General features: G+C 37.6%; 2 protein-coding genes across 3 annotated transcripts; one reads left to right on the forward strand and one right to left on the reverse strand.

Annotated features, from left to right (window-relative positions):
- Positions 1-828: 828 nt before the first annotated feature.
- Positions 829-5,206, forward strand: LOC139150911 (neuroligin-4, X-linked-like). Its single transcript, XM_070723373.1, has 2 exons — positions 829-2,579; positions 3,611-5,206. The coding sequence occupies exons 1-2, from the start codon at positions 943-945 to the stop codon at positions 3,720-3,722; spliced, it is 1,749 nt and encodes a 582-aa protein (XP_070579474.1). The 5' UTR covers positions 829-942; the 3' UTR covers positions 3,723-5,206.
- Positions 5,207-9,965: 4,759 nt separating this feature from the next.
- LOC139150912 (uncharacterized) lies at positions 9,966-26,960 on the reverse strand. 2 transcript variants are annotated; one of them, XM_070723374.1, is made up of 13 exons: positions 26,810-26,960; positions 22,361-22,462; positions 21,632-21,668; positions 21,167-21,254; positions 20,240-20,365; positions 17,278-19,184; positions 16,907-16,996; positions 16,239-16,389; positions 15,361-15,498; positions 14,675-14,842; positions 13,228-13,353; positions 12,463-12,625; positions 9,966-11,459 (listed from the first exon to the last, which is right to left on the reverse strand). In XM_070723374.1, the coding sequence occupies exons 2-13, from the start codon at positions 22,425-22,427 to the stop codon at positions 11,086-11,088; spliced, it is 3,435 nt and encodes a 1,144-aa protein (XP_070579475.1). In that variant the 5' UTR covers positions 22,428-22,462; positions 26,810-26,960; the 3' UTR covers positions 9,966-11,085. The 2 variants fall into 2 exon arrangements, with proteins under 2 accessions (XP_070579475.1, XP_070579476.1); XM_070723375.1 differs by having other exon boundaries at positions 26,832-26,952.
- Between the last annotated feature and the right edge of the window lie 458 nt (positions 26,961-27,418).

The following is a 27,418-nucleotide window of genomic DNA, read 5'->3' on the forward strand; positions in this document are numbered from 1 at the left end:
ATTTTGTTTGATACAAGATACTGCTCATATTGTTTGACATGTTGAAAGATAATGAATGGGTGACCATGCATATATTCATTCGACCCTGGTTTTAGACACGATATATGAAACTATCGCGAAAATGAATTAATGGTCATGAACCAATAACTTTTATAGATTAATTGAACTGCCTGTTGTTTTAATCTTTTAAACGTAGATGTATTCCCGACTATCGAGACATTAAACTCTATACAGGCACCATAACAGATACCCCAAACAACTGCGATGATAGAATATGACCAATCAAGCAGGCGCTAGAGTCAAATAGTCAAATACAGCAAAGATACCAGACATACAGATGATGACCTTCTTTACGATTCTAGGGGTCAGCGTCATAATCATGGAGAGATCTGCTTGAATAGGTGTTTTTATTTCGGTTAACAGGAACGGAAGGTGTTAAACAAACAACATTTAAAAGATTCGTTATCGATGACATCTGATGACATGAACTCGCACCATCCCGTTGCTGACACGCATCTCAGAGTTCCTCCAAGTCCGGCGGAGAAAACCAAATTGAACACTGGTGGTGTGTTTAATTGGTCAGTTGGGTTTTGAATAAAAGTAGTCTAACACTGAAAGTCAAGTTATCTAATTTAGATTGAGGGATATTCGTTCGTACGTTCTCAACTTATACTGAAGTACTATCGCTAACGGGTGTCTTTCTCTACAAATTCCATTTATATAAATAATCGAATAAAGTGTCTGTATACACGTTTAATTTGCAGAATTTCACTCATTCACATGACACCTTGAAAGCATTTGCCCTCGATAAGATAAAATTTTCTAGGTAAAAGGTTAATTACTTATTCGTTAAGGTAAATCATGGACTACCTTCAGTGTTTTGAACACGTATTTCGATATCTTACTTCAGTTGGCGCTCTGCTCCATCATTGAACCCACGCCATGTCAGCGCTTCGTAACTGCTTGGCGATACTCGCCGGTTTGTGCGTCAGTGTTTCGGCGATTGATCTCGTCGTAGAGACAACCCACGGACCGGTCAGAGGCATTAGGTCCGAGGTGTCGGCACTTAATGTGACGTATTTCAGAGCCATACCGTACGCGGAGCCGCCGGTCGGTGACCTAAGATTCAGCAAACCGGTGGACAAGGAGCCATGGGACCCGGATCATGAATTCGACGCAACAAAGTTCGGTGTGTCTTGTCCTCAACCAATGGAATACGGAGGATGGATGAAGGAAGTCCTGCCAAGCGAAGAAGTAGATGAGGATTGCTTGCAGCTGAACATCTATGTTCCCAATGAAGAGCCAGAAGAACCATACGCTGTCATGGTGTGGATTCACGGAGGGGGGTTTGTCATAGGACAAGGGATGCTCTACGAAAGTTCCGCACTTTCTTCCTTGTACGGGGTCATCGTGGTAACCATAAACTATCGTCTTGGTGCTCTGGGATTCATCTCGACCAAAGATGAGCATCTGCCGGGTAATTACGGACTTCACGATCAGATTTTAGCCCTCCGATGGGTGAAGAACAACGCGGCTTTCTTCGGGGGCGATCCCAATCGAATTACCATATTCGGCGAATCGGCTGGTGGGTTTAGCTGTTCAATTCTCTCCCACACTTCGCTCATACAGGGAGAGGAGCTTTTCCACAGAGCCATCTCTCAGAGCGGTACACTTTTCCCCGGGATCGTTCCCCCCGTGGATATGACCATTGGTTTTTCAGAAACGGTCGGTGAGAATTTGGGATGTGAAGATGTCGAAGACCACGCTAAACTGGTCGAGTGTCTGAGAGACGCCACATACGAAGAAATTGTTGAAGCCCAGGCGGGTACAATACTCGTTCCTGTCACCGACGACGAAATCATCACCGAACCTGTGGAAGATTTTGTACAGAATGGCGTCTTTAAAGACTACGACATTATGGTTGGTAGCAACAGCTTTGAAGGGACGTTGATGCTGCCGATTTTGCCTGATCCACTCGATCCAACCGATGACGGACTGGCTGAACCGGTGTTTAGGGCTCTCATAGCAGGGCAAGTGCACCTGTTCTTCGAGCAAAACGAAGACAAGCTCACAGACGCCGCTCTTTTCCAGTACACAGAGTGGAACGATCCTGATAATGGGCACGTAAGGACAGAGAAGTACAACGAATTCTTCAGCGATTTAACGTTCCTGGCCCCAACGGTGGCCAACGCTCGTCTTCACGCTCCTCCTCCTCCAGATCCACCACAACCTCCCACTGATCTACCACCCCTGCCAATTCCAATTCCTTTACCGTTTCCGGTTACTGGTATGCAGCTGAACATCCCGTCTAATGGACAAAGCAGAAACAGAAGTCCTAAAGATCGGCTGGCTGTGGAGAATCAGAAAAAGACTTACCACTACTTTTTCGATTTCCGCCCTAGCTTTTACACCGGGCCCTCGTACGTAAGTGGGGCCAGCCACGCCATGGAGATCCCGTTTGTATTCAGTCACACGCTTGAAATGCACGCCGCACCGTTCGTCAACACGACTATTCCAGCGGAGGAACTCTTCCTGAGTAAACAGATGTCATCGTATTGGACCAATTTTGCCAAGTCTGGGTAAGTACACAGTCAATATTAGTCAATATTAAAATCGATATATGTTCAATGCCCCGCCCTCTCTCATCCGACGTTCCGTTAATGGGCAGGTTGAATATACTTATTCGGGGAGAATTATCAGACAGTATCAGTATTCGGTATATTGTAAATAGGTAGCACTTTGCTAGGTTGATGAGAATATTCAATACCCGGCGAGTATCGGAGACGAATACGAACATGGACGGGAGAGACATGTTCAGTTTATTTTGAGAAACAAACAACGATAAAAAGCAAACAGGTAATGCAGATTGTCAAACCTGGATCTGCTTTTGTGAGTGTATGTTTCCGTTAGTGTGCCTACGACGTTCTATGGCCAAAACAAATACTATCAACACAGCTTCTATAATAGAAATCAGACATTCGATAACCTTATTCGATTGTGAACCCGAATCAGCATCGATAATAACTCTCTGTGGTAAGGTTCGACTAAATAATAACCACAAGAACTGCAAACATGGTAAAGTCTTTTCGAACTGCACCATAATTTGTGACGTGGTGATTAAAGGGCCAGTACTGTAACTTTTGGCGATTTTTCACTTTTTTTTGTATTTTATGTCAATGGCAAGCTCTCGTTCTACTCCCGAATGCATGTTAAAATTTCCCATATTGAGCTCGGCAACATAGCCTTTATAGATGTAGAATATACTGTTATTAATTACATTTGAATTCTGGTCCGGACCACAATTCACCAGTCAACAGTAACAATGCAGTCTGCGCATGTACAGTCGAGATGACATGCTGAATACTGCGTATTTCAACATTTTTAGGGAATTGAACAGGGAACAGTACCTCACATTTACAAAAATAGTGGAACAAAAAAAATCAAAAGTTACGGTATTGCATCTTGAAATTTAAGTACTCTCAATTTTATTGTGTTTACGAATAATGAGTATGTGGTTTGGAGGGTTGATAACGTTGACAAAATCCATACTCGAACTTAGATGCATGAGGCATTCCACGCTCTGTTTTCATGTTGAATTCTTTTCTCACAGGAATCCAAATGAACCAGACGGCAAAGAGTACATAAATGACGTTGAATGGAAAGCATTTGACAACGAGGATCAGTACTTACATTCATTTCTTCCCGAATATGACGGAGGATAATAACGTCCGTATGGATATCAGACCTGAGTACACAACATTTTGGCTTGACTACGCCATGAAACTGCTCAAAGACGAGCCGTGTGAGGAACCTGTAACAGCGCCACCTTGCGAGCCTTGTGATGTAAGCGGGAATGCCATGATTCTGCCTTGGAAGGTGTCGATTGTCGTACTTTTTGCATTTCTTACCACCATTATTTGTCACAGCTAGACGCTGCTTAGGAATAATGTATTTCAATTCATTTTTCTGTTTATTCTAGCAGCCGTAAGGACACACAATCCTCAACAAAAAGTTCTCTAAGTGATTTTTGCTCATGTTCACATATTGCTTTTCTTGACAAGAACGGAATGCCGTTATAAACAGAATGCCGTTAAAACGTGACAATGTGTACAATATACATATTGGCATGTTTTTAACGGCATTCTGTTTATCGTTTTGACACGTTCGAGCGACGGATCTAACCTGAACAAAAAATAGCTTAAAGTTTAACTCCCCCGCTACTTACATGTAACTGCAGTGATTTTAATCAGCGATAACGACTTTATAAACAACTATCAGAAACATTTTACGATTTTCATTTTTCTTTAAAGTCTGTGTCGTGCATGTGTGTTCTGGCGTAAACCAAGCGGCGTCACGTTATAGTTAATGGATCTCACATTTTAGTCATTCATTATAAGCAACCAGCTTAATCAAGGATCAATATTCTTTGCGTACCACAGTTACCCTGTGGATCTTTACTGTTTAATTTTAATGGCTTTTTTCAGCGCTTTTTCGAAGATAAAATATTCAAAAGCGCTTCACAAGTGAACAAGAAAAAATATGCAATGAACAAGAATATGATACGAGTAGAACCATAGACAAAAGACGAGAAGATGTTTGAAATGTAAAAAGCAATTCAATAAAAGCTTATCAGTGGAGTTGATAAAATTATTAAAAAAGAAATGCCACTCGCCACTCTTGTTGCATCATTCTGAACGCGATATAACTTACTAAACAGCTAATTTGGCATGCTATATAAGATTAAAGTATCGAATAGTCGAGATGAGAGCTCATGAGAGCGTGAACAAGAATTTCAGTAATGTCTTGATTCAAATATTGACGAATTCGTCGGGGGTTGTATGAGTCGTGACTGGCTTTTTGACTTGGTGACACGGTGTTCCATCGACAAGCTTGAATCATGATAACCTACCAGGTTACGAACCCTATCAACAATTTTGATGCTGTCACAACTAATTCGAACATGGTCACAAGTTAATTTGGCAAGCTGTTGTTTGGTACCAAAAGTCACAACTTCTGTATTCTTATCATTATTTTTTAACCTCTGTTCAAACGTACAATTTTGAATATCACAAACACGAACACGTTTATATACGCATTCAGGTGATTTGGTTTGATCATTATCTCTCGGTGAAAACACTTTCAACACCATGACTGTATAATAAATGACAGTTTGTTTATGACGTGGAACAATGTACTCGAATAAGCTGTAAACAGAACCGGTCCAAGGCAAGATACCTGTAGAACACCAAATCTGATACCATACTTTTCAGACAAACTGTCGGATATCAGTAGTCTTTGTGATCTGTTACTCAGATAAGATGCAAGCCAATTCAAAAACTGTGTTGTCTAAACCAAATTCAGCCTTCATAGTGTTGAGCACGATTTGGTGATCTACTGTGCCAAAGGCAGATCTAGCAACGCCATCAATGCTACCTGTTGTTTTCCCATACACTGAAATATGTCAGAAGTTACCCTGCTGAGTACAGTCTCAGTACTATGATATTGCCTGTATGCAGAGTGACACACAGGTAACGGGCCTTTGCTTCATTAGAGCTAGCTGTTAATTGGTCAAAGACGACCCGTTTAAAAGGCTTTGAAACAAAGCTTTAATAAGTTACTAACCGGTAATCTGGAGAGATATGTACCAGCACCTGGCTTTTTGTATTACTATAGCTTCCTTCTAAATATCGGGAAAAAATGCAATTTTGAAAAGAACAGTTCAACATACAAGTGAATATCGGAAGTAATTCTTCGACACACTCTTTGAGTAACCAGATTGTAATGGAATAAAGAGTATTGTCCATGAAAAAGAATATTGTCCATGATGACGTTATTGTACAACAATCTCATTTTAACACGATTGTAACTAATTTGGGATGATTGGATGGTGAAGTAATGCCGATTTAATCTGCAAATGTAATCTCATCTGCTTTTCTTTTTACATTACACACTTGTTTTTATGAATAATTTGCGATATTGCAACATCCAGCTTTACGTCATCTAACACTTTTGAGAAATTTGAAAAATATGAAAATCCAATTATCCCAAATTAGTTCAAATCGTGTTTTTTTCACTTAGCCAAGGCATGGCTGTACAATTGAGAATATTATTTATTAAGATTCATAAAGGACCAGCCTTTGGTAAAAAAGTACCGCTTTTTCTTGTTTTCACAGACCTCCCACAAAAACGCTCCTTTTCATGAGTTTTGGAAGACGCATAGGAACCTATTTTACCTGAGAGAGCCACCAACAGGAGTGGTTGGTGGTCGCATAAGGGTCAAAGAAAAAAACAGTATTATTCTCCCTGGTAAATTGACGAAGTAATTAGCAAGATTCCCAAACACAACTTTTCCCTGGGTTACCAACAAATCGCGAAATTCGAGCAACTCATATTGCTACAGAGACTGGAAGATCCGTCGCCTAGAGAGCGCCCTCGAGCGACGGATCTTTCAGTCTAATTGCAATAATGCTTGCGAATGAGTACTGCTGCATGTTGTATGCATTTCAGTGGTCGTGGCTGCTTCATCTTCGAACGTTTTGGGAGAACTGGGATATCTTGTTTAGCCCTGTAAATACGGTAGACCAAGTTCTGAACAGTGGAACTGTATCGCAGTGGTCATGAAGTGACCACAAACTTTTTGTCATTCCTCAACTGTACAACCTCCACAGTTAGAAAACCCAGTGTTTTTAAAAAGGATCAAAGTGTCTTGCCAACGGGCTGAAGGACCTCCCTCGCTGAGTTGATTGTCAACGGAGGACCTTTGTAAAAGGTATAGACACATATGACTGTCAGACTGATTGAGGAAATTTTACAGTGATATAAATGCTTCGCCAAAGATACTGTCTTTAGCAATGGACTTTGGAAAAAAAAACTTTAATTCTCTCGAATGGGATTACATCATGGAATGCAACATCTTTGGTTTTGGACCCAAAGTTAAATAATAATTCATAACCTAGTTAATTACACAGATCTGTGTAGCTGTTTGATGAACAATGGTTTCTGTACTGGTTTCACCAGATAGCCTCCATGTCACCTTGAGGCCAAGAAAAATAAAAAGTTTGTTTCTCATCCTAGACATATTTCAAAAATGATGCGGTGATGCTGGTTTTTTCTCTCAATATTCTTCAATCAACAAGAACTTGCAAAAAACATGAAAACAACATAGGACTGCACGCAGAGATAAATGCACAGCAGTGTTGCTTTAGTATTTTTGTACAGCAACAGTTCTGTGGTTTGACTTTTAGTGCAGCAATGCACAGTTTTGTCTGCTTAATATAACAGTGACATATGTTTACAGTTCTGAATGGAATGTTAGTATCAATAATTGTATTTACAGTTCTGTTTTATACAGCACTGTATTATGCACTATTGTCGTGTATTTTTGCATTTATTTTTTTCATTTTATTTCTTTGACGCACGTGAGGATGAGAAACAAACACATTTTTGGCCTAAGGTAGAACGCACCTCAGGGACAGATGTTCGGACTCTCAAAATTTTACAACTCTTTTCTGATCTACCACTTGTGGGGGTTCATTTTAAAGCTCTTGGTGTAAGAAAACTTTTCACTGGCTTAGTTTATCGAAAATCGAAACTTTAATTTTTCTACATTGAGTTAACACAGGGAGGGCAGCCATTTTGAATTTCAGCTGTTGGTAAATCTTGGGTCATTTGTTTCTCCAGTACCAAAATTTGCTTGGCGACCCTCAATTTTTATTCATGATTTTGAAAGATTCATTGAGGAAAATGTGAGAAAAAATTTAAGTCTTTCATTTTGAAGGCACATACTACCTTAAGTATGTTCTTAGTTTAGAGATTTTCTAAATCAATTTAAAAACATAGGGCCAAAGTCCCTGAAGCTACTATAGACATGGATACAAAATTAAGTATTTCCTGAATGTATGAAAATATCTCACTAAGGTCATCCTAGGGACTTGTAAACCAAATATTAAAGCTGTCTGACCAGCGGTTTTGAAAAAACAGCAACTCAACAGTTGACAGAGGTCTGCTGTGTTATGTAGAGAATAAGTTTTTGTGACACATGTATTGATGAAGAAGGTGGATATCTTTGATAGCTCATTTCAGGATGGCCTGACCAAAAATGGCAAAATTAGCTGCAAAAAATACAAAATTGACGATTTCATCATAATTTAAATATATTACATTAAGATAAAACCCAGGAACCTGTATACCAAATATCAAAGCTATCAGATAATTAACTTTTGAGAAACAAATACTTTGACCAAAAATGGCAAAAATTGACAAAAGAATACAAATTCTGTAAAAATACAGATTTGCATATTTCATCAGACTTTATAAGTCTATCATAGCAAATAAACAAGAGTTAATTACATTCTAATTCAAGTAAACAAGACTTGCTTAAATCAAGATTTACATCATAATAAAACAGCATATCTGTCAGGTTATAAAGAATCTTGAGCTGATTATCTTTTAATTAATATCAGTATTTTCATCCTATTAACCATGCACATTTTAACTTTCAAATTAACATTGTAAGTAAGTTCTGTTGAATAAGTTGAGACTGTACATACTCAGAGAAAGCACACTGAAGAGACAAATGTTTGTAACTTAAGAAGTTCAAGGTCATCAAAAGCATTATAAGGAATCATGTTACACTTTCATTGCACTGTTTACACAGATTGCATAATTGCTATAAATAGCACATGAGGAATCTTACAGTCCAGCTTTACCATAAAAACCCTATCACTTTGACCACTCTTTTAATTGACCACTCTATTTTTTTCCTCAAAAAGTAATCTTATTTTATCCTTACCAAGTCAACCATAAATGGAAATTAGAAGTTTCTCTATCTCTATTTATTTGACCACCCTATTCTGACAAACTATTATGAGCAATTTCTTTTAGATAACATAAATGGTGGTTCAGAATATATCAAAGTTAGGATTCAGGAAAGTAGCCTTTACATGTTTTAATCCTCCAAGATGGTAAGCATTTCACTATGAACTGTCAAAAAAGTTGAACTTTCTGATAATTCCACACTAAAATTATTTTGGCTTTGATGATTTCCTAATTAATTCAATTATTTAAAATCATATTAATTATTTTTTTCTGGGTGAATTGATAGGGTTTATACAGTACAAGAATTACATACAATGTAAGTCAAATTTTGACCAAAAATGACAAAAAAATTCCTTAAAAATACACATTTGCATATTTCATCACAATTTGAACAAATCTAAGTTGAGTTATCCCTGGGGACCTGTATACCAAATAACAAAGCTGTCTGACCAGCGGTTATGAAGAAGAAGATTTTTTACCAAAACACCTTTTTTGGCATTAATTTGCCTATTTCAACAATATCAAAAAATTAAAAAAAAAATTTCTCAAAATCATATTTTTCATCTACACAACAAATATCAAATCAGTAAGTACTGCGGTTCTCAAGATATTTGAGTGGACGGACGCCTCACAAACAGACATACATACATACATACATACAGACTGACGCCGGACGGATGACGGATACCCATCCCAATAGCTTCTATAGACTATAGTCTATAGTAGCTAAATACACAATGTAAATATTGCTGTGTAAATACGCAGTATTTGCTGATGATCTGAGACGAGACTTCATGCAATCTTTTACGACACATGGGAGTACAAGTGTAGTCAACTCCCTGTCTAGCCTGAAGGCAAACCAGGACAAAACTGAAGCTCTTTGTCGTGGCAAGCGGAAAAGCAGGAAGAAAAAACCATTTGACATAAAATGGCCAACACAACCCATCAAATCCCAACTTCAGTAGGAGGGCACAGGCTGAGAAATATTATATTAATATCATAATCATGAAACATTATGAATACTAATATACTAAAAATAAAGCCAGAGCTTCAAATACTGTACACTTATACTACATGTATATTAGATGTGTGATAGACTAGTCAAGTATAATTCATAATGTTCATTAAGAAAGGAAGCTAAACCTTGATGTAATACCATGACAGTTTTATTAATACCATCAACATTCCATAATTATGATACTAATATAAGATTTTTTTGACTATTCACGCCTACTAAACCTGTTGAGTAGGCTTTGTTGAGCTTGAATCTACATCTCCCACAACTACCAGCTTAGACTTGGTTCAAGTCGCTGAATTCTTAAAAATTACAATCATTTGCAACAGTTTGTCTCATGTCTCTTCTATTTCACAAAAACCACTTAAAAGTTGGCAGCTAAAGTCAGGTTTTCGTAGTCATGGAATGCATTACCTTTGAGTCTGCACAGAAGTGAGTTAGTTTCTGAAGGATGAGATTTCTGGTGAAACTCCCCAGTATCGCCGTTCAGCCCACTCACATGTTCACAAATCACAGACTTGAACCCAGTCCATTGCCAGTTCAACACTACTTAATTGTGTCCGACCAATTATAAGGTAAATTGAACAAACCTTGGGCATGTAAGAAATGGGCGCCTCATCCTAACAAGGAAAATTCAAGTTTCAAAAATGTCCCGTTTATCTCAGCTTAATTATGTTTTGAGGATGACAACAGCAACACCTTGAATACCAGGTTGTCTTGAAATTTCTGTGGAATGGTCAAGATAGCATTACCAGAAAGGTGAAGAGAGAAATTTCGGGAGGCATTAAAGGCTCCAGATGTCAAAACCATGCACATGCATTAACTTTGCCGAGAAATACTTAAATGATGACATAAAACATCCTTGGGAACTCTTCCTAGACCACAGACTAAAACCACTTGAGGGGTTATTCAACAGCAATTTTAATGTGAAAACTGTTCTCCTAGAATTACCTCCCTTTCACAGAGAGGTACTTGAATCATGTTCCTTTACCAATCTCTGCGAGGAAGACTGGCAGAAAAGTCTTAATAGCAAAATCATCCAGGATAATATACACATCCTGGTCAATGGGGAATCAATATATTTACCTCCATATTATGTAACAAAGGCTTCCACTTTATTGCCAGCCTTCCCAACAAAAATGATAATCTGTCCTGGGATGACCTCTAAGCTAACATCTCCATGCAAATTAAGTGCTTCATCTGTACCATATAGTATGATCATGTCTTGCTCATCAAAATGGTCAGAGCTAGAATCACAAAATTCCTATCAAATTATCCCCGTGCATCCAGGACCGAATGCCAGCCTTGTTCTCAATACCAGTTACAATATGCATATCACACTGCAAAATGAGCTTCACTAGACTCCAGGCTGCTTTCCACGCCGCTGTCTTTGCACCAAGACAATCACACACCATGTCTGTCAAATCCTCAGACTCTGGGTTTGACAAAATGTAGGCGTGTGGCCGGTCATTTTGCAAAGCTTGGTGAATTGAGTGATAAATGTGAGCAACATTGCTGTCATGTCCAGTGTTCAACATTGTAGTGCTCAGGTATTCTTGGAAGACATTTTGCAGTGCCAGTGCTATGACGCCCTCATAACCATGTATCTCACCTATTCTACCATTTCCTGAAAATTTTAACAAAAATACCATTCAATGAAAACGTACATTATAAAGTTTTCTAAGTATGAGAAAGACATGCATCCTCAAACTTTGAAAAAAAGACAAAAAAAAGACAAAGACAAAATTTTTTCAGAATTTCTGTAGTGACAAACATGTTGATTCAACACGTCAACTGAACCATACATGGCTTACACACAGTTGACTTACACACAGTTGACTTGCATATTTTAGGTGGATACTTCTAATGAATGACTATTCAAAGTATATCATGAAGTTCTAGAAAATACAGAACACAGAAATTGAAGTCATGTTCTTTTTACGCTTGTGGTGATCCAATTGTCAATTTCACCACAGGCAGTATCTATATCAAATAATGAAATAATTCAGTGATACTATGGCGATTACTGCAATGGTTATTTGCTATCAACACGTGTTGTCAACATTGAGACGCTGTATTGCAAAGTCATCACCTGTGGTGTGGGACATTACTTGTGCACAAACATAATAGTCCATGAGACACTCTCAGTCTGGATGACGGCATGCTCATTGTCACCTATCATTTACAGATAGTCACTGTACAGATAACTGATTTTGTTTTCATACAATCAGAATACAGCTGATTGTTATTAAAGGTTTGCCACTGAATAAAACCAGTCAACTCGACTCAAAGAGATATTTGTCACTTCCGACAGAAATTCTGAAAAAATTTTGTCTTTGTGCACCTGACTTTATTACTTGACCATGTGGTTGGACTCCTTGAAATGAGTTTTAGAGTTTTCAATCAGGAAATAAGTGCTACAACAAAGTACAATATCCCTATTCCTGCAAAAGCACTCAGCAAAGTTTTCAGACAAAAATTGATTTTTTACATTCATGATTGAACTCTGATATCGCAAGGAATCATTTCCATATCTGTCTTGCATCAACTTGACTTATCAGCAGATGGATGGCCATTGGTGGAAATACTTTTCTGAAAAATATACATGTACAGTGCAACATGCCACTCACCGTACACTGTCTGTAAATACTGGATCAGTTTCAACTCAATAGCGCCCCCACCAGGTAATAGCTTCCTTTCAGTGACTGCATGCTGCAATCTGTGTGCACAGTTAAGGAAGTCATACTTCAAACCGGCCAACAAGACAGTACTCGGTGCACACAGGATTAATGTCTACAGAAAAAAAAGAATGTAATTTTGTAAGCAATGTGTTTTTGTTGACCACTGCATCTCAATTTCTAAAGTTTCTTCACCATTTCATTCAAAAAAGTTCAAACTTTGACATTGAAAACAAATATTATTTACTAAAATCGTGAGGTGACACGGTTAGTCCTTTTAAAACCAAGCAGTATAGCAGCACTGATTTTAATGGATTGGTTTGAAGCCTTGTGGTGAGACAGTGATGAAATGATTGAACTCATACTACCTGTACATTGCTGGCACTGATTTTGTTAAACAAATAACAAAACATTACAATACTGAAATTGCTTCATTTCTTGTACTTTTCAACAATGCATAATGTATTCAAAATCTACAGGGAAGATGACAGTGCAACTGTTGACTGCATATCAATGACCATCTCATCATTCTACTGTTACTTTTGACAATCTCATGGTTTTGATGGGATAGCTCCATCTACATGTACATGGTATATAATCTGAAATGGGTGCAAAAGAGGTAAAATTTTGAAAAAAGACAACATAGCTACCCTTGTTAAACAGAGCTGCTCAGTAAAGGGTGATGTACACTGTACACTGTAAACACTCTATGCTTACTTGAATGTGACACTCTGTTGTCAGCTTGATGTACCCTGTTCTCTTCAAATTGGTTGTTTTCAACCCAGTCTTAGGCTGCCACCCTGATTCCCAGCATGCAACATAAACTGGTTTCCCACAGTCAACCTGGTAAGCATGATGTACAGTGAAAACAGCTAGATAAGAAATTACAAATCTAAGATTGAAAGACTTCCTAATATCACTATTTCTCTTCACTTTGTCCAGGTACAGTCCAGACATAAGAGTTAAAACGATAGAACCTTCCAAATTGTGAAGTGAGAACAAGAAATACCCTACACCCTAACAACTTTGTTCTTTGTATTTTATGCAGAATATCAAATATCAATTTTCTGAAGAAATGAAAGAGTTGACTTTGAAATGTTAAAATAAATGCAAAACACAAAGGAACATGTTGAAATATTTTCTCCAAGTCATAATTTCTGCAGTGTTGGAAAAGTAACTCTACAGTCTTTGTCCAATAGAATCCCTTCTCCAAATTTGAAGAAATATGCATTGGAAAGAAAGAAATATTAGATACCAATGGCAAAATAAAAAGAGGAATAGAAAGTCTACATATCAATTGTTCTTTTAAGTTGTTAAGGGGCAAGTACTTTCTAAAATTTATCAGGCCTAGTTAAGGGGGTGCTGCACCAAACACAGTGTATTTTGACCAAAAATCACATTTTTGCAAATATTCATTAAACTTTAATAAATTTGTCCACCAAAGATTAAAATATTGGTTGGGTTCACCTTTTAGCTTGTCAAGCAGTCGCTTGTTACATGATAGAGAAGTGTTAATTTATGCAAACATATGCAAATCACCTGATTTTCTGGTTTCTTTTTTCTCCCAATATCAAGAATTCAGAAGAATATAACTCCACTCTGGCTGAGTCAAATTTTCTGAAATTTTCACATTATCTCTTCTAAATGCTATGTAACAAAAGCGATAAATTTCTCACATTTTGAATAGGAGGTATTTCAATTTTGCTAATCATGATTTTAATCATTTTGAGGGTCAGTCTTTCAACCCTTGCTATTTTAGAATGAGGATAGATAATGCAAAACAGAAAAGTCATTGTTTTCTACATATACTCTTCTTTCAAGTGAAGTATTACGTTTCAGAAAATAGTGTCAAGTTTTTGACTTAAATTAATAAATATCATTAATACCAAAATTAAGGTTTTTTACCCCAAATATAGACCCACTTCATCCTTCAAGTAAACTACTGCTATCATACTAAACTTCAGAGTCTCTGCTTTTTGAAAATATATAGTATGAGGGGGTTTCCCTGTCATCTTTGATAAGAAATATTGCTTTGAAAAAATACTGTGTTGGCAACATGCAGCTCCACCTTAATCAGTCATATAAAGAACAAAGAGTACTGTTCAAATTTCACCAGCCAAACTTCTAATTTTTGGGAAACTTTTGAGTGTTTGGTTTCACTCACCTTACTTGCATCTGTGATATATGTCAGGATATTGGTATCCATAGCAACAGATAATGCCTGCAATGCAGTGTACTTGACATTTTCCAACAGAAGTATCTCATTAGTCATGCAGTAGTCATGGAGACGATCATCAGCTGTACCTCTCATCATGATAATACTAGCTCCAACCTGTACATAATACAGATATGAAACAAAAACTTCCTGATGCTGTCTTTCACAAACTGGTCATATACTACTGTTGAAATGAAATAAAGTATACACAACATGTTCTCAATGACTGCATTTCCTCAAACAGAAATCGTAAAATCATAAATATCTTCCACGTTAGCTAACTTCCACAACATACTGAGAGAAATATTCATCACTCCTTTTACTGTCCAGCCCATGATGGCTACCTCTTTGAAGATTCGGAGATAAAGAGATGAAATTTTTCAGTTGTCATATATTTTGAAGTCACAAACAGCTTGTGATAAAATTGGCTCTGAACTGTGCATTGGTATTCACTCTTCTCATTATTTACACAAATTTAACTCTTGAAAAAAATATTATATATTATGATTTTGCTAAAAAAGATATGACATGTCTGTTGCATGACTCTGCTTTCATACTTTCATATTATGATGTGATTGGGGGTTTCACAAATATGTACATGCACGGCTGTTGTGATACTTTTATTCCAAACCGACCTCACAGAGTATCTTGATGACATCATCTAACCAGGATCTCTCCACGACTGTGTCTGCTGGATGTTGTACCAATGATATCAACACTGATTCCTTGTAACCAGTGTGTCTGAAGCTGGGTTTCACATCACCGTTGATTAGCTGAAGATCAAAGCAATAAATCACTAAGGGCTGACTTTGTGTTGTAAAAGCAAATGTGTGAGATTTAATGCTTTAATCGATTATGGAATTGTAGCTTTCAAAGAGGTATAAAATTTGAAATTAAATTCAATTTTTTTAATGGCATGGTACAGAAGACTTAAAGGTATACCATCACCTGTTCCAATTTTGCCACAGTTGCCATGGAAAGAGAAAATCTAACCAATCACAGATTTTAAGCGGGTGGCCGTTTTAAAACAGCGCCCTCACATGGGCATTTTGAATACCAAGAAACACCCCTTTGACCATATTTGAGCATATTTAGATTACAGGTGACTGTATACCTTTAATATGCAAACAATACAATAGTCAGCATAATAGATAGTTTCAAAAGTTATTGACAGTATGAATTGCAAATAAACTCACATGAGTTCCACTGCTGATGTGCAGCATACTTGGAAGGTTATATCTGATTGGTTGATTGCCACTATTCACAGCAACTTAGGGAGTCTTTTTGTATTATGTTACTATAACAGTAAGATTCAGCCACCCAATTGGATATCAGCTTCCGAGATACTACACATCAGTGCAAGTTCTACGCTGAGCATTTTGTAAGTAAGGCTGGGAATATATGGATTCAATACACGTGTACAAGTGAATTTACACAGTAATTCTGAAACAACAATGACTGTAGATATTAAGTCATTATTAATTGTTAAGCATTCATACATGTAAAAGCTCACCAGAACGTGATGTTCTCTGTGTGCGACTGAGTGTATAATTTGAAGGTACCGGCTGGCAACCTCAATTACCAGACCACTTTCAAGACGACACTGTGTCATGGATGGACCAGTGATGCAGCAAATGTTAATGAGATTCAGGTCAAAGGTGAATCTATTGATGAAAATTACAATGAATACATTATTTAAGTTTTGAATCAAATATCACAACTAGTCAATACCATGACAGACTTAGAGCCTGGTCTAAATTCTACTGTATTGGAACAATTTTTTAGGATATCTACACACAAGAAACTAAGTTCCAAGAATGATTAATATTAGCATTATCAAGTAATGCTCGATGATATTTCAGTATTTGTGCAGTTTTAGAATAACATCTTTGGGCTTCATGAATATTCCATTCAAAAAACAAACAGTTAATTTTATACAATACAGTCATCACATGCAATTTTTAAAGCCATCAAGGAATAAAGAAATGCAACACTGCAGCATTTGTCTCTCAACAATGGACACAAAAAGAGACAACATCATTTTTCTAAGCATCTTCCAGTATACACATGTATATTACACTTCTTGACGATCAACAGATTATGTTGTCATTTCAAAAACAATGATTTGTCAAAGGAAGTTTACAATTTGAATCATTGATAGTCATAAATAGATTTTCTTACTTGTCCCTGTCCTTGCATTCCTGCCGTTGTTGTTTGTATGCTTCAATGGCTAGGTCCATCATTTGGCGTTTCCCATGGCAGAGAGCATTACTGAAAAGTCAAATAACAAAATCACAGTAAATCTGTCACCAAACATGTGACACAGCAACACAATTTGGCCTTCTCTCAGAAAATTATACACCAGAAACTTTTCAACTCTGCACAGGTGAACACCAAAACCTCAAGTTTTGTTTGTTTGTTTGGATTCCTGAGATTTTAAAACATAACACATCAACATTGCCAAACTGAGAGTACAGAGTCTGGAAGAATTGGATTTAACAATCATGTTGCAGTAATTTGTGGCTTTGCAGATCTGTAAATGAAAGGCTTACCCTAGTTTGTTGATATCCGTAACCTTGACAGATTCACCAACACTGTCAGTAGGATTCCCTTTGATCATACCAGCAGGTCCTGTCCTCTGATCTTCCACTGTGATTCCATCATCCAAACTGTCACTGCTTGGAATGTCATCTTGAGGTCGGAAGTGTCGACTTCTGTTCTTAATGGAGGTCAGAGAAGGTCTCTCAGCTGCTTCTAGTTTCCCAAATGATAGATTCCCAAAACCACCTACCTCTAGAATTCCAACACTAGACTTGCCTTCATTGGCCACAGAGTTTTGAATTTCTCTCTTAGCAGATATGATGTTCAATGAGGTTATGGGATCTTCCGACTTCTTCTCTGCAACAACACTCTCAACCGTTCTAAAATGTCTGCTGTTATTCTGCAAACCAGTGAGTGTTGACGGCCTGATATCTTTCACTTTCTCTAAGTTACTAAGCATTTCCTCAATTCTAATAATTTCTTCTTGCATAGAATATTTCTCAACATTTGCTGAAGATGACTCGCTTAAATTTGACATTTGTCCCTCCCTATTATACACTTTGTCTCTCAAATCAGCCTCTTCAAGAGTCCTTTGTGCAATATCAGTACTGTTGGCAACATCAGTATCCCTTTGTTGATCAACAATGCCTTGGATGGATGTAAAATGTCTACTTGCATTGCAAACAGATTTAATTCTCTCGATAGACTTTACTTTCATTTTTTCTGACAGCATTTTCTCCAAGTTCTCTGAAGTGAGTTTTTGCTTCTCAGATGGACGGAAATCTTTGTTGTCTGTCTCTGTAAAGCTTGCTTCAAGGGGAAAGTGTACATCTGGTCGATCATTAGTTTCTGTTCTTGTAACTAGCTGACAGTGATGTGATATGTCTGAAGGACGTTCACCGTCAGTTTCACCGATCTGTAAATGTTTTGACCTTGAACTTGTCTTCTTCCCCTGACTCACAGAACCTTCTTCATAGTGACCTTCAACAAAACAGTTCTCAAAATCGTCATCAAAGTCATCAGCGGCCAAACCAACCTCATCACTGGCAATGTGACAATCATTATCATTGTCATTGGCACAGATATCCGTTTCTTTTGACATTGCACCTGAGTTTGTACCTGATATACTTCGTTCAAAGTGAAAGTGCAACTGACAGTCTGCTGTATTGCTTGTCTTGGCTGTTGTGTTATTATTACAATGATGTGTTGTAAGCATTGTACTGGTCTTTGATGTAGAAATGCGGTCCTCCCTGTCGGTGATGTCAACAATACCCCCTCTACCTCCATCAGGCCCTTCTGGATGTGTAGCGTGATTCCCTATCCTGTCCCTTCTGACACTTGTATTGCTTTCCATCAGGAATGAGAGCTCTGGAATCTCTGGAAACTTGGGGGGCGATGGCATCTTTCCCCCAAAATACCAGGAAATATCATCATCGTCATCACTTTCACCTTCATCGCTTTCACTGTGATCTCCAGAAACAACCAGATATGACCTTTCACCTTTGAGAGAGGTCATTGCAATTTCTGGAAGTTCTGGCAATTTAGGAGGCTTTGGTACAGCTGTCAATGTCAATGCATTCACTGTGTGTGACAAACTGGGTGTATTTCTGATTATATCATTCGCATGAGAGCCCATCTTCCATTCTTTATCTGCACTGGTCTTTCCAGATGTTCCTTCAAATTCAACTTCAAAAAAGTCTTCACTTTCTTGATCATCTCTCTTCTCTGCATGTGTACACCTATTTCCTTCAATTCCATCATCAACACCTCGCACATCTTCCAAGTCACTGCTGGCTGTCAGTGTTTCATCAACATCACCTCTACCAACCTCAACTGCAATTGAAAACTCCACTGCCTTGGCTGTACAGTCTTCCAGCATATCTGACATGGTTTCTGCCATGGTCATCACCGGAACACCCTGAAAGATCAAAACACTTCAGATCAAGCATGGTGCTTTACAGTGGCTAAAAGTACATGTTTATTTTGCATTGCTCAAAGGTTTCTTTACCCTAAATAACACAATAACACTGATATTGTAGGTTTTATACTTAATACACCATAATGTGTGCGATTATCTGCCACCAACATTACATGTAGATCAGAAAAATCCTGTCTGTCTTACACTTGTCTTATCGTTGGCAGAAACACCATATCTTTACTTTATTTTCCTGTGGTTCCCATTATAACATACAGGAATATTTCAGACAGGCAATTGTTTTTTTTGTATATTAAGGTAGAATATGCCTCAGGGACAGACATTCAGACTCTCAATTTTTACAATTCTTTTCTGGTCTACTAGAAGTAATAAAAGTTTTTAATGTCTTATTTTTTCAAAAATTTAAAATTTAATTTCCCCCCCCCCCCCCCCCCCCCATGTAGAGTTAGCACAAGGATGGCAGCCATTTTGAATTTCAAGTATCTGTAAATGTCACGTAATTTGATTCTCTAGTATCAAACTTTGCACAGTGACCCCTGATATTTATTCTTGACTTGATAAGAGAATGGTTGAAAGTTTCATTGAGGAATGTTTGAGCTAAAGTTTAAGTCTTTCACTTTCAAGGCGCATACTACCTTAAAGGGACATAAGCTGTAACTTGCGGCAAGTTTTTCAGTATTCTGCTTCTGTATATCAACTACTGTGTATGACCCTAATCCGTTTGTCATGCTGAAATTTTGAGTATTCTTTTTGTCCACACAGCTTGTATGTGTGTATAGATCATTGTTTATTGTTTACAAATGAATTCTAGTCCGGACTTGAAAACAATTTTCAACAATAACAATGGAGATTATACTCATATAGGTTGTGTTGATATGCTAACTACTTCTGACGTTAAATTACAGTTTAGGGATTTAATGCAGAAAGTGTAGGGAAACCACATCACAAAAGTTTTGAAAAAATAGCCAAAAGATACAGCTTATGGAGCTTTAAAGATAGAGCTTGGATCTGATCTGAAATGGGTTTTTGTGTCTTACCTGATCCAGAAGGCCGATGACTGCCTTTGACCAGAATGCAGCCATAGCAGCTAGAGTAGTGGTTGATGTGCCGTATCTCTTGTGATGAGACTGGCATGTTGCATTGAATAACTGACCCACTGGGTGCTGCAAAGGCATATATACAATTCATATTCTGTGAGTTCAAAGGTCATGTAGAGGAAGGTGAAGGCAGTCATAGGAAGGCAATGGAAAATGTAATGTTAAATATTTAGAATTAACTTGCTATGCATGCCATAGATCACAACTGAATATTACATTGAATGTTGCAGATGAAAGTTTTCGCTTTTCTGGGTTTTTGTGCATGACATTCATGAGGTCTAGTAATTGCCATCAACTGTTGCAATACTACTTTTAGAGTGCCAATCAAAATAGTATTTTGACAATTTCAATGGACGATGATAGAAATAATGACTTTTTAAAGATCTTGAGTATAGGTCTAGTGTCAAAAGGTAGTTTGTTTCTGTCACCTTTTCAATGCCAGTTCAGTGTATGGTAGTCAGTGTGATATAAGAACATTGTAGGACTTTAGAAATTTCCGTGTATGAGCCAAAATTCACACATATGGTTGTGAAATTTCATGGTACCAAAGAGAATATTTGCTTAGGACTACAAAATATACATATTTATATAGGTAGCCTTGATTATTACACTTGGACTTAAACCAACATGTGTAATGGTTTGTTGATTACGGGTGGAGTGTTTTGAATATGCCATATTTAGGTTGATTGGTACCTGTGACACACAATAACATGGTTTTCATGGTGGCTTGGACTGTGTTCTGGTGTCAGTGGCAAGATTCTGTCTGGAATGAACATGTGAGAATCTTTGCTTACCATTACTACAATATATAAAACACTTTTAATGAGTACTGCAACAGTTTAACTGTTGATTCCTTTTGTTCCATACCTCAATGTCTAAAAACTGTAGACAGTCCACTGCATTGGTCAGGATGGCATTATTGTCTGGGTCAGCATCGTCGATGGCACATTTGGCACTGGAAAGACAGACAAAATGAAAAATATTCAGGATTTTTGTTATTAAACCATCGCGAAAATGAATTAATGGTCATGACCATTAACTCATTTTCGCGATGGTTTCATGTATCGTGTCTAAAACCGGGGTCGAATACATGCTTGGTCACCCATTCATTCAATATCTTTCAACATGTCAAACAATATAAGTAGTATCTCGCATCAAACAAAATTTATGAAAAATGGCCGACTTTGTCCCTTTAATTAAACATGTTGACACTATTTCTAAAATGAAAAGTTTGTGAGAATATTTGACAGGGTTTTGAAACGTCAATTATGATGAAAAGAAACTGAAAAAAAATTGGGAAAGGGATCAATTTAGGAAATACACGTCACGTACCTCTGATTTGGCCCAAGGAAAGTCCCAATGGACAAACCTATGAAATGAAAAGCATTAAAAAATATTACGTGTATTTGTAAATAATTGTAACACCATGAACACAGTCAAAAGTTGAATGTATCATATGTGAAATGCATCGTGATGGCATATTGATGAAATAAAGTTTCTCCCTTGGAGGAGTAGGGGTTCCATGGTTTTATAATACAACCCATTTGGAAAGTTGGTTGATGCCAGTGATTCAAGAAGTGCATTTGCATGTCTGCACATGCTAAACTTGATCATCACAGCATCACCGTCCTAAGATGATGCTTTCACTGCATGATTTGAAAGTATTACCTGTCCCATTTACACGCAATAATTCATAATTGCTAAGCTTTCAAAGGCAAGTTTACAGTGTTTCATCCAGGATGGCATCAACAGGGGGATTTTTTCCCCTTTAGCAGAAAATTTAGGGGGGATTTCACCAGTTCATGTGTTCTACTTGTATCTCTAAAATGTGACTTTCACAATTTCATAGGGGGCTGGTCCCCCCTTGACAAATTACTAGGGGGTGCCAACATGTCAACAGAGGGGGAATCCCCCATCCCCCTGTCTGGATGAAACACTGAGTTTACTGGTGTCAAATATCTCTATCCTGTACAAGGTTAATTAAAATATTCATAGAACCTACTCCAACAATATTCTTACCAATACATAGTCATTAAACTGACCAATAGCTGGTAAACTTACCAATGGCACTGACAGCTTGCAGTCCACTGTGACAAGTAGGTCTACCATATCCTGACATCGTACTCATGCATCTCCCAAAAGATCAGAATGTCACTATCAAAGCTGTTCAAAAAAGAAAGCCAAGTACACTTCCATTACTGATGAATATACTGTAAGCAGGATATATGTGTATATGCAAAACCGTATGTATAGTAAACATGTATGTGTATATACATATCTATGTAAACAATATGTGTATTGTACACATACATAAATCCCCAGACACTTCAGTGTATATTTGATTAAATTATTTGTCACTTGATGTGCAACAACCCAATATTCAAATTTGTTGACATATGGTATGGAAATCAGCTTGTTTGGCTTATACCATGACTATGCTTTTTGTAAATATCATGCCATATGTTTGCAAACAACAACACTCCACAACTGAGAACCTAATAAAACATAGGGCCAAAGTCCCTGAAGCTACTATAGACATGGATACAAAATTAAGTATTTCCTGACTGTATGAAATTATCTCACTAAGGTCATCCTAAGGACATGTAAACCAAATATTAAAGCTGTCTGACCAGCGGTTTTGAAAAAACAAGCGACTCAACAGTTGACAGAGCTCTGCTGTGTTATGTAGAGAATAACCTTTTGTGACACATGTATTGATGAAGAAGGTGGATATCTTTGATAGCTCATTTCAGGATGGCCTAACCAAAAATGGAAAAAATTCCGTAAAAATACAGATTTGCATATTTCATCAGACTATATTTGTCTATAATAGCAAATAAACGAGAGTTAATTACATTCTAATTAAAGTAAACAAGACTTGCTTAAATCAAGATTTACGTCATAATAAAACAGCATATCTGTCACGTTATAAAGAATCTTCAGCTGGTTATCTATATCTGTATTTTCATCCTATTAACCAAGCACATTTTAACTTTCAAATTAACATTGTAAGTTCTGTTGAATAAGTTGAGACTGTACGTACTCAGAGAAAGCACACTGAAGAGACAAATGTTTGTAACTTAAGAAGTTCAAGGTCATCAAAAGCATTATAAGGAATCATGTTACACTAAGTCTTTCATTGCACTGTTTACACAGATTGCATAATTGCTATAAATAGCACATGAGGAATCTTACAGCCCAGCTTTACCATAAAAACCCTATCACTTTGACCACAGTCCCTCCACAAAACGGTCAAGAAACGCCACCAGTTTCTTTTATTATGGTTAGGGTTTTGATTGGGCTTTCTGTTGATTTTACTGATGGGGATAATCCCGGATTATCACGCGTGCGGCGGGAGGTGTTAACAGTTACGTGCATAAAATTATCGTAAGCAGAAACTTAATTCTCCCAGAATGCATTCTGATTATTGTCTGCGCATGAGTCTAAAGGCCAAAGTTTGTTTACATCTGCCTGCCGTGGAGTCATGCAGCGTGAACTATGTACAAGTTCGGAGACGATTTCGTCAATTTTGACGACTCCCATGTTGATTGGGACTTCATTTTGGAAGATAAAAATCCTTCGTCGACACGTACTGCTATGAAACCCAAGCCTTGCGTGGTCTTCCAATGTCCACAGTGTAGCAACCGATACAATCAGTTTGTATATAAATACCCATCGATGGATTGACCACGGTCTCTCGTGGGTAACATACGAAACCCATACACGACATGATTTGTATCTCACTTGATCCTCAATCAGGAAAATCCATGGCAGAGAGTTTGGCACCCAGGCTTGGGGAGGTCATGTCACCAAAATGTCGCAACACTTGTAGGGTTTCTAGATTCTCTAAATTTGGCGGTCTGAGAATTCCAAAGATCACCAAAACATTGGGTTCGGCAGTAACTTGTGTCTTTAAGAAAGAACAGATTCCGTCATGAACCTGATTGCCTACTTTTTAGAAGACTGAACGATCGGTAGGGCCGCACTTGACACCTCTGAACGATCGATAAAGGAGAAAAAAGGGTCGGAAAAAACATTGCACTATTACCATAACGCTAACTCTCAATGGGTCGACGCACGGTCGACGGGAGCACCTTGCAAAAACAAGGTCATCGTAAGAGTTCCTTGATTTTGTGCATTGAATTTTGTTGAAAACGATCAAAAATTTCAAATCGAACTCTCAAAGTTTGGAACTGAGGAATTATCATGTTAAATCGATATCAAAAGGGAGTTAAGGAAGACATTTTAGGATTTTCCCATGTAATGCAGATACGACTCGTCGATCCCAAGCGACGCCATTTTGTTTTCAGTTGAAAATATAAACGCGGCAAAAAAGACTAGTTTTCTTGTCGAATTAGGTCTCAAAATAACAACACAACACGATTCCCTATTTTTTCGAAGTCTTTGCCTTGTTAGGAGGTGCATGACTTACTTTTTTGATGAAAGGTGAAAAAACAAATGGGGAGTAAAATTCACAGTGTTTCCGAAATGCATGGCGTCGGTCAAGATCACCTCATGGCTGAACTCAGCCATAAAATATCATCCAAGATTTCTCGATAGTGACCTAGATCTTTAAGAAACTGTTTTACTCATCTTCTCACCAGTCTTCAAATACATGCGAAACAGTGCAGAAAGATGAAAATAAAGTAGCTTGATTGACTGAAAATCGTAGGATACCGGAGCGGGACCGTGTCACAAGACGCCACTGAAACAAGACGCTAACTTGCCTCGCTTCCTGCGTCCACCGCAACGCGGACTGTTGCAACTGTGTAGGTGATTAGCACCTTTGAACAAAAGCGTTTCTTGACCGTTTGTGGAGGGACTGTGCTTTGACCACTCTTTTAATTGACCACTCTATTTTTTTCCTCAAAAAGTAATCTTATTTTATCCTTACCAAGTCAACCATAAATGGAAATTAGAACTTTCTCTATCTCTATTTATTTGACCACCCTATCCTGACAAACTATTATGAGCAATTTCTTTTAGATAACATAAATGGTGGTTCAGAATATGCAAAGTTGGGATTCAGGAAAGTTGCCTTTACATGTTTTAATCCTCCAAGATGGTAAGCATTTCACTATGAACTGTCAAAAAAGTTGAACGTTCTGATAATTCCACACTAAAATTCAATTATTTAAAATCATATTAATTATTTTTTTCTGGGTGAATTGATAGGGTTTATACAGTACAAGAATTACATACAATGTAAGTCAAATTTTGACCAAAATGACAAAAAAATTCCTTAAAAATACACATTTGCATATTTCATCACAATTTGAACAAATCTAAGTTGGGTTATCCCTAGGGACCTGTATACCAAATAACAAAGCTGTCTGACCAGCGGTTATGAAGAAGATTTTTTACCAAAAACACCTTTTTTGGCATTAATTTGCCTATTTTCAACAATATAAAAAAAAACCAAAAAAACAGTTTCTCAAAATCATATTTTTCATCTACACAACAAATATCAAATCAGTGAGTACTGCGGTTCTCAAGATATTTGAGTGGACGGACGCCTCACAAACGGACATACATACATACATACATACATACATACATACAGACTGACGACGGACGCCGGACGGATACCCATCCCAATAGCAGTCTATAGTAGCTAATCAAAAATGGTGGCAGAGCTGTTATCACCATAGCAACATGTATTACTGTGCTACCCTCACTGCACCACAGCTCACTGTGTACTGCAAGTGTGCTATGTTAAAATGTTAAAATCATAAATTATCATTTGCAGGAGACCATGGATGTAAAAACTAGACATCCATGAGGAAAATGACTCTATTGGTGTTTCACTACATTTTCTAGTCCTCTCCCTATATTTTAAATATAGGTACACGTCCTACAAGGAAAAATGGAAATGTTTTCCAAAATCAAATTTCTCTCTTCATAGTAAACTCCATGCTCTTGATAACCTCTTTTTCATGTGGAACTGATACAACAATATCAAAGTCAATGAATGCATATAGCGTGTGCTTCAGATGTTCAGATCTAATCTAGGCATTCGGAATGTTCATTGTACTGAGGCTAGGGTACTTCGATAAAGCACGGTCCCTCCTAGCTTATGCATGGCCGTGTGTTACCGGCGTTATACGGCCTCCCATGTGGTGGGTGGCCGTATAACGCCAGTAACACACAGCCCTGCCATGCAGAGCTAGGTCCCTCCACAGTCACTCGCGATCTATTCAGCTCTTCGACTATTCGCCTATAGACGTGTGTACATAGGCGAGAAAAACATCTCGCTTATGTACACAGTACACATGTCTATAGCGAATAGTCCACGAGCTGAATAGATCACGAGTGACTGTGGTCCCTCCACAAAAGTACTACTGGTACATAACTAAGTAATAATGGTATCAGTCCACACTCATCATGATGTCGCTCATGGCTGTGTCACAGGTGATTGGTTGCTATGCATGTACACCGGCAACCCAGGCACCTGTGGGCTGTGTGCTACCTCCATGCTTAAACAGAGAACGCCAACCATGTATAACTTACGCGCCAACCCTGTATAACTTACGACACTTGTTGCTTGTGACGACTACCACTGAGCTCTCGCTCTGTCTGGGACTAGCATAGACCTATCGACTGGAGCTGCGGGTTGCAAATCCAGCGTGAGCGCCATTTTGTTTAAATATGCCGGCCAAACAAACGAGTAGTTAGTTATGCCACTGAGGGCGCACTATATCATTTTTTGATCAGAAAATTTCGATGAGACTAGATATAAAGTGTGTATAAGTTAATTGTGTAGAAACTTTCGCAGTAGACTGAACATGGGTAATGGTGTCACTTGTATATTTTGGCATAGATTGTGAACTAAATAAGGGTTTCCAGAGGGTTGTTTACATAAGCAGATTACAATGTGTAAAATATGATTTTATTAATCATAATCATAATTTATTAATAATCATAATTGTAACAACAACTGGGTTTCCAGAAGGTATTTACAAAAAAAAGACGACATTGCTTGTAAAAAAGCAAGATTTTATTATTCTGTAACATTCATATTAATAATTTATCAATATTCATTATTAATTTTTGATCATAACTGGAAAAATCATCACAAATAATGTCTAATTAGCCTGTTGTTAATGTTGTGAGGTGTAG

Source organism: Ptychodera flava, chromosome 15 (assembly GCF_041260155.1).
Source record: "Ptychodera flava strain L36383 chromosome 15, AS_Pfla_20210202, whole genome shotgun sequence".
In the NCBI taxonomy this organism is placed as follows: domain Eukaryota; kingdom Metazoa; phylum Hemichordata; class Enteropneusta; family Ptychoderidae; genus Ptychodera; species Ptychodera flava.